The sequence below is a fragment of the Hibiscus syriacus genome, unplaced genomic scaffold, assembly GCF_006381635.1.
Source record: "Hibiscus syriacus cultivar Baekdansim isolate YM2019G1 unplaced genomic scaffold, ASM638163v2 tig00112523_pilon, whole genome shotgun sequence".
Classification (NCBI taxonomy): Eukaryota; Viridiplantae; Streptophyta; class Magnoliopsida; order Malvales; family Malvaceae; genus Hibiscus; species Hibiscus syriacus.
In genome coordinates this window covers 1,105,494-1,113,819 of record NW_024063355.1, presented here as the reverse complement: position 1 = coordinate 1,113,819, position 8,326 = coordinate 1,105,494, and the positions used below count along the sequence as shown (strand labels likewise).

General features: G+C 28.8%; 1 protein-coding gene across 1 annotated transcript; it reads left to right on the top strand.

Annotated features, from left to right (window-relative positions):
• The first annotated feature begins 215 nt into the window (after positions 1-215).
• On the top strand, positions 216-2,651 carry LOC120181466 (BTB/POZ and TAZ domain-containing protein 4-like). The gene is made up of 6 exons (XM_039186582.1): positions 216-330; positions 534-821; positions 944-1,074; positions 1,201-1,507; positions 1,599-1,912; positions 2,089-2,651. Exons 2-6 carry the CDS (start codon positions 561-563, stop codon positions 2,225-2,227), a joined length of 1,152 nt encoding a protein of 383 aa, XP_039042513.1. The 5' UTR covers positions 216-330; positions 534-560; the 3' UTR covers positions 2,228-2,651.
• The last annotated feature ends 5,675 nt before the right edge of the window (positions 2,652-8,326 follow it).

The window sequence follows — 8,326 nt, the reverse complement described above, 5'->3', positions numbered from 1 at the left end:
TTGAATATTATTGAGTGACCTTTAATATACTTAAATTAGTTTGCACGACATTTTTGTAACTTTAGCAACGGTTTGATCGGAACCGAAATGACTTTATTACATTATATATCTGTTTAATCTTTTAATTCAACTTCTGGGGTTCCTTTTTATCTCTCTAATAACTTACAGCACCCGAGCTGCAATGCAGCTCGGTTGTTGGATTTTATAAGGAGAAAAAGAACCTCAGACGGTGGTTTTGACGGCGGTTGTTCTTCTTTGATAGCTTTTTAGCGGGAAAGAAAGTTACTTTGGCCGTTCCGTAGAGAGGCAAAAGAAAAGGAAATAAAAAAGGTACGTTATTCATCCTTTCTTCTCCAAATTTCAGAAAGTTGATATTAGATTTCACGTGAAAATTGGTTTGAATTCAATCCCTATCATTTCTTCAGTTTGATCATTGAATTTCAAATTTTCAAAGCAATCTATGAAAATTATGAATTTCGAATTTGATTTACTTATCAAATTTCTGCAATTTCATTTTTTTTTCTCATCTAAAGGAGATCATTTGCTATTTCTGGATTCAAATGGGAAAGAAGGAAAATATTAGAAAGAAATCTCCTCCTCCTACTAATCAATCTGTTAAGAATATCTATCCAACGCCACCTCCATCACCGGTTAAAACTCTGAATAATGGGCGGACAAATGGATCAACCACAACCGGGAACAACTGTGCTTCAACAGCCACCAAGGATTTATGGGATAATCTCTTTGATGGAGGATATAGAGCAGATGTTACCATCAAAACAGATAACGGCGACACCATCTATGCACATGCTAATGTTCTTGTAAGCGTTCCTAATATCTATCTCGATTTTTATTGTAAATACATCCTTCATTTCGGATATTGACCTATTATATCTCAAACAAATTCATGACTCAATCCCTTCACTGGATATTTTTTCAACAGGGCATGGCTTCCCCAGTTTTAAGAGGCATGTTGAAAAGATCAAAAGGATGTGGCGAAAAGAAACCAATTTCCATCCATGGTGTTCATCAAGATGCAGTTCAGGTTTTTATTCGATTCTTGTACTCTTCCCGGTAACCGTTCTTTTCCTATTGCAGACGCTAAGATTTGAACCCCAAATTTGTTAATAAATTGTATGAATCAATATTTATTGCATCATGCAACTATGTGCTAAGTTGTTATTGGATTTTCCTTTGCAGTTATGAAAATGAAGAAATGAAAGAATTTGTGGTGCCATTGTTGGTGCTGTCACACGCATATAATGTGCCTCAGTTGAAGCGAGTTGTTGAAGTAGAATTGGAGAATGGATTGCTGAATACAGAAAACGTAGTTGATATTTTCCAGCTTTCATTACTCTGCAATGCCCCTCGGCTAACTCTGATTAGTCACCGAATGATCTTAAAGAACTTCAAGGCTGTTGTTGCAACCGAAGGATGGAGATCAATGAGGAACAGTCATCCAGGACTTGAAAAAGAGCTTCTGGAATCAGTGATTGAAGAAGAAAACGTAAGTGATTTCCCGAAGGCTTTGTTCCGATACCATTGCTATTAGCACCTAGATGCAGGCTCTTGTTTAAATGTTTGAATGTAATTCTCAGAATCAAAAGGAGAGAATCAGAAAATCGAAGGAACGGAAGATCTATCTTGAATTATTTGAATCAATGGAGGCTCTTGTTCATATTTGCAGAGATGGTTGCAGAACAATTGGTCCACATGATAAGGATTTCACCCAGAACCAAGTACCTTGCAAATATAGAGCCTGCAAAGGGCTTGAATTGCTCGTTCGTCACTTCGCCGGTTGCAAACTGAGAGTCCCTGGAGGCTGCATTCATTGCAAGAGAATGTGGCAGCTGCTGGAGTTACACTCCCGTCTCTGTGCTGATTCAAAAGCTTGTAGAGTGCCTTTATGCAGGTACCTAGAAAAACCATTGTTGTTTTGTTTTGTTTTTTTAGTTACTTTTATACGCGAATTGAATTACAAAAATATGATCGATGTTGATTTGTTCAATAAGTAACAATCCTTATAGATCGTTCCTTTCATTTCTTATAGTAATTGAGAATGCTAAAATCCAAAGTTTTATATTGCAGGAATTTCAAGGAAAAGATAAGGAAACAAAGCAAGAAGGATGAGATCAAGTGGAAGCTACTAGTGAAGAAGATTATGGGAACAAAGAGGATTCGAGGAAGTGTATCATTCCTTGTGTCCTCTAATTCCATCTCTTCATGACGACCAAAAATATGCAGTGGGATTTGCCACACGACTATCAAAGGTTCGAGAAAAATTATTTCAGAGATCTTTCTCGTCACGTCATTTATGGTCTTTATCAATAAAAACAATTCATTTTCTGGAAAAACAAGTAGAAAAAAAAAAGAAAAAATAAAGTAGAGAGAAAAAGTGTGAATAAAGTATCGTCATTGATCGGGATCATAAATGACGTAGGGAGACAGATTGTATAATAAATTTTCAAGGTAAGGACACTTATTGAAGTGGCATTTATTTGTAAGAAAATGTAGTTATTCCATTTTTCTTCTTGTAAAAAAAGGGAGGAAAACACACCGTTTGTATATTAGTAGTTGAACATTAACTATTGCACATGAAATTTGTTAACTCAAGTTTTATACAAGTTATAAAATTCGACTTTGAGGATCAATTAATTTATTTCATATATATATTTTTTAATGTTGACTATAAATCTGCGTTTGTATGAATATTTTTAGTTTTTAAAATTTATTAAGTTGTTGTTTAATTTGACAAAATTTTCTGATTTAATGAATTAACAGTTCTGGATTTTCTTTTACTTAAGCAGCAATTTAGCAGAAAGGTAGATCTGATTATCACAGTTGTTTCTGCTTAGAACAGTAACAACATATCAAACTCTGCTGCATAATCCCCTTTATCCATGATTAGAGATGATTTAATTTTCATGATCCGGTCAGTCTATATGGTATTGATTATATCTAGGGATTGTTAAAGGTAGGCTCGGGTCGGGTTTTTCACAAGTATAAGTTTGACTCGAAAAATTAACTCATGCATTCGACTTGACCTGGGGTTTAGGAGGATCCCACCCGACTCAAAATTGACTTAATTTTTAAGATAAAATTTACACTTGACCTTAATATATATATAGTATTCATTTTATTAAGTAAAATAAGAAGTTAATTGAAAAAAAAGTAAAATGGGTATTATTATAATTATCTCTAAGAACATAAGGGGTAATCATATTTTATGACAGGTTGGTTCGGGTCAAATTTTGTTTTACCTAAATCCTACTAGACCCAAATCCGAATTTTGAAAAATAAAAAACCTTTGCTCTTCAACCGAATCCATCATAGGGTGCGGAGTTGGATATCATCCCCTGCATGAGATATCATTATTCGCAAGAAAATATCACTCTTTACACCGTTATACTACTGAAGACGTCTTCTGAAAATATTTTCTAGAGAAGTTGTAATTTCCCCACCAATCAAGAACTATTATCTTCTGCTTTCGCACGTTTAGAGGTGCCCCTACCCCTACAACGGTGTAAAAACACCCTTGCTCGTTACTTGAATCCCTTTAGAATAGGGTAAACTATCTTATTGATACTTCACATTTTCGAAATACCTTTGCTGACGTAGAAATAATTCTGCCTATTAACTAGATCCATCGAAAAAGGGGAACGAATTGTTCTAATCTCGAAAATAATAGCTCGAGATAGCTCCACCATTGAACAAAATCAAGAGAGATAAATCATATTTTCTGCAATAAATTTTGAATCAAGTTACTTTATGATATTTCCTCGATTAAAGAAGAATAATTGTTATATCTCGGAGATCACTCTGGAAACATCAAACTCTCCGCTAATCAAAACTTCCGGATATATCTCTTCGCTTAGCAGAGCTTTTGAGTAATTCATATCCTCATATCACATGAATATCATAGTTTCCAGACAAACTACAATTTATAAACAAGATATCTGACACATTCATGTGATTTACCAAAACATAATTTAATATATGACGATCAAATCTATTTAGTTTATTAAGCTACAAATAGTCATAAATATCGTTAGAGACACTATAAATATCACTCAACCTCCTGATTGAGAGGGGACCCTAACCTTTATAATCTTCACATATATTACTACCTTCACCTTATGAATAACTCTTTCTTACCTAGAATCAAAGGTCAACAATTATTCTTTAACTAACTATTGCTGTTTTATATTAATTAAAAACAACCATAAATAACTGACTACAAAAATATATTTCTATCCATGTCAATAATTAAATTGGTATTCATTTACAAATGTCAATGTAAGAATTCAATGATTTTATCCTAATGTTGTATCCAAACAAAACATTATATAAATGATGAAATTGATGTTTGTTGTCGAGGTTTACTGACAAATTATGCTGATAGGCTCCTTCTCCTATCACTGAATCTCCCACAACTCCCATGGATAACTCTACTTTGCCAATTGCCATAAATATATAATTGCCTTTTTTTTAAATGTCATGAATATATATTCTTTTAATTATATATATCGAACCTAAGATTATATTTATTTATAATCTTTTTAGTGTATTGATAATATATATATATATATATATATATATATATAATATATATATATATATATCATGTTGATATAATTCTTTAAATTTAAATTCTTTTTTAAAAATAACATTTTTTAAATTTGAAATCAGAAAAAATATTATTTTTTTAATATTATCTAAATGAAATTTGTTTCAATATTTTTATTAAAACATTTTTTTTATTTTTTTATATTTATTTATGTAACATATTTGGTTTTTATTAATTTTTTGGGGGGAAACATTAAATTTATTATTGAAATTCTAAGATCAAATTGTATTTTCATTGTATTATATTAAATTAAATCAGATCAAATTATATTAAAATTGAAATCAAATCAAATTCAAATATAAATATAAATTTTAAATTTTTTATCCCGATCGATAGCTAAAAGTTCGCCCATCCCTAATCAAGGATAAGTTCAAACTATATTATATATCATTTCTGATCAATTGACGGATCTAATAGCGAAGAGAATAATAATGAAGATAATGTTTTCATCTGAATAAAGCTAGGTTCATTCACTTGGACAATATATGTAGAGTTATTTCGAGTAAGAAAATTTTGATATTTTTAATAGAAATTATTAATTTTAAATAAAAAATATTTAAATTACAATAAAATTTTATAATCGCAATCATATACTGAACACATAATAAAGATATTTTTTAAAACATGAGAAAATTAGTCACTTAAATTTACAAGAACCATACAATGAAAAGTTAAAAAAATCTAACAAAATAAACTTAGATAAAAGGTAAATACGAACAGATTTGACTGTATCAACAAACGAATTTATTAATTTTTTGGGGGGAAACATAAATTTATTATTGAAATTCTAAGATCAAATTGTATTTTCATTGTATTATATTAAATTAAATCAGATCAAATTATTAAAATTGAAATCAAATCAAATTCAAATATAATATAAATTTTAAATTTTTATCCCGATCGATAGCTAAAAGTTCGCCCATCCCTAATCAAGGATAAGTTCAAACTATATTATATATCATTTCTGATCAATTGACGGATCTAATAGCGAAGAGAATAATAATGAATAATGTTTTCATCTGAATAAAGCTAGGTTCATTCACTGGACAATATATGTAGAGTTATTTCGAGTAAGAAAATTTTGATATTTTAATAGAAATTATTAATTTTAAATAAAAAATATTTAAATTACAATAAAATTTATAATCGCAATCATATACTGACACATATCGTGACAATGCCAAATTTAATCATGAAAAAAAATGAAAAATGAAAATAACGGCCGAACGACCAAAACGTGTCATAAAGATAGAATATCGACGATCAACATCAAGATTGATGTCGTTGTTGTTCACAAAGATGAAGAAAAAAAGAGACTAATGGTGATTAAGATAAAAGAAAAAAAAATAGGGTACAACCTACAAAGAAAACTAAAAATAATTAACAGGAAAAAAACTGATATTTTAAATTTCCTATACTCTTTTATTTTTAATTTTTTAGTTTCAAAAATAATCAAACTTATTTATCAATTTCGTCAATTTACTATTGAAATTTTAATGAAGTATAGCACAATTAATAAAAAGACGTCCACACTGTTTGTCACATGAAGATTCAGATAGATGGCCATCCACATGAGGCTGAAATAATAATATATTTATTTATTTTGTATTTATGGAAAATAAAGTAACAATCAGAATAAATTCTAATAAAATCTATATATAATTGTTATACATAATGAGATATAAATATTAAAATTCTCAATTCCTTAACCTTATTATTAAACTAAGTTTTCATTCACATTAATCTAAAAATGTTAAATTTTATAATTTTGATACATGAAATTCTTGTGATCGTGACATATCGCTTGCATGAATTGAAAGATTGAAGTTTAGAGTCTAGTGGTTCTGGATTGCAGTGTGCGCCTTAGTGTTATGAAGGTGCAGTATTCTGGCTGGTTGCTGCTCAACGATGGGTTGTTTTTTTCCACGGTTGCTCGTACGGTCTGCTACTTGCTCATCTCAAGGTTCGTTGTGTGATTGTTGAGAAGTCAATTCTGGGACTTCTCTAAACAGCAGTTTCGTTCTCTCTGCTGCATTTCTTGTTTGGTGTGTTCTTCATTGCTTATTGTAAAGTGTTTTCTGGATTAAAGTTATTGTAGCCCTGCTGTGGCGTTAATTTTTTTCCATGACCAGGTGCACTCTTCCTCTCCATCTAGGAACTAAATTTTGAATCCATATGTTATAAGTTTTATATATATATATATATATAATCATTGATATCTAATTTATTAATCGATTAATTCAGATCATATATTACAGAGGTGAAAGTGACATTTTCAATCTAATTTACTCCGTTCACAAATGTTAAGTTTTGAACTGTTGATCTTATTTAAATAATTTAGTATCTCATCACACTAAACCAACTAATTATTGATACAAATTTGATATACTTTGATATTGAATATTTTAATGTAGGTTTAAAAGAATTATTTAATATATTTCTAATAGATGTTAAATTTTAATTAAAAACTATTAACATTTTAATTACACTATTAATAAGTCTTAGGTCATCTCCAGTCCTCATCTCTACTCTACAGTATCTCTATCTCAACTCTAAAGATGAAACAATAATTTATCTCCATCACTATCTCTACATTACCATCAACTATACTTTATTCACAATATTTAACTATTATAATATTGATTTTACAAATATAAAATAAAACATATACATTTCTAATAAATATCAAGATAAAAAAGCATAAATAAAACATTCATAAATAACATTTCGAAAATACGAATAAATAAAAAAATTTACATTTCATAATAATAATGTGAAAAAATATAAGTTACATAATTAAATAAATAATGAGAGAGCAAAAAAAGTAACAAAGGAATCCAACGGTGGAGCGACAACCATCCGCGGAAACACGGAGCCGCTTACGTCTAAGGAATCTAATCTCTTGCACTTCCTCCATTGCACTCAACAGTTCCCGAGAAATAAAAGATTAAACCAAAACTTAGGTTTTTAAATTTTTATATTCTTAAATAATGTTTGTTATTAATAATTTTATATTATATTATTTTTTATTAATCTAATTAATTAGAATGTATAATATATATGTTCTAAAGATTCCTAATTATTTGAAATTAAACGTTTAAATGTTCTGTAATTATTCGGGTTTCAAATTGAAATATTTAGAAATAACAATCATACTTTTAACCACTAAAATTATTTTATTTATAATATTTTATTTTATTAAATAATATTATAAATTAAAAAAATATTAGTTTAAAATATGTTGTACTCACACTTCACCTCCTATAGCAAGGGTTGAAGCAAATAAAAATGTCAAAATATTATTTATTAAATGTGAATAATAATTAATATTAGTTCAACTTACTTTCTTAAAAAATATAATGTTTTCCGCAGATTTTTCAATTCACAATTATTTAAGTTGAACATAAGAATATTTTAATTATTTTATAATATTAAATTATAACGACTTCTTAACATAAGTTTTAAAATTCAATTAACAATTTTATATAGATAAATTCTTTTTTGAAGCATTAGAATAAAAACAATTATTAATGTCAAAATAGTACAAATCAACCATAATTTTTGTAACAAATTCTATCATTAGTTCCTATATCATATATTAATCATAGGTTTTATTTATGTTCTTTAATTTAATCCATTCCTTACACGTAATGTAGAGTTTAATAGAAGTATTTGTACCTAATCAAACGCACCCACTCA

What these genes read in the sequence shown, in the direction of transcription:
- LOC120181466 (XM_039186582.1), top strand. Translation starts at nt 561, where the DNA reads ATGGGAAAGAAGGAAAATATTAGAAAGAAATCTCCTCCTCCTACTAAT. An exon ending in CGATTCTTGTACTCTTCCCG is followed by an intron (nt 1,075 to 1,200) that starts GTAACCGTTCTT and finishes TTTCCTTTGCAG; the next exon opens with TTATGAAAATGAAGAAATGA. An exon ending in TGTAGAGTGCCTTTATGCAG is followed by an intron (nt 1,913 to 2,088) that starts GTACCTAGAAAA and finishes TTTATATTGCAG; the next exon opens with GAATTTCAAGGAAAAGATAA.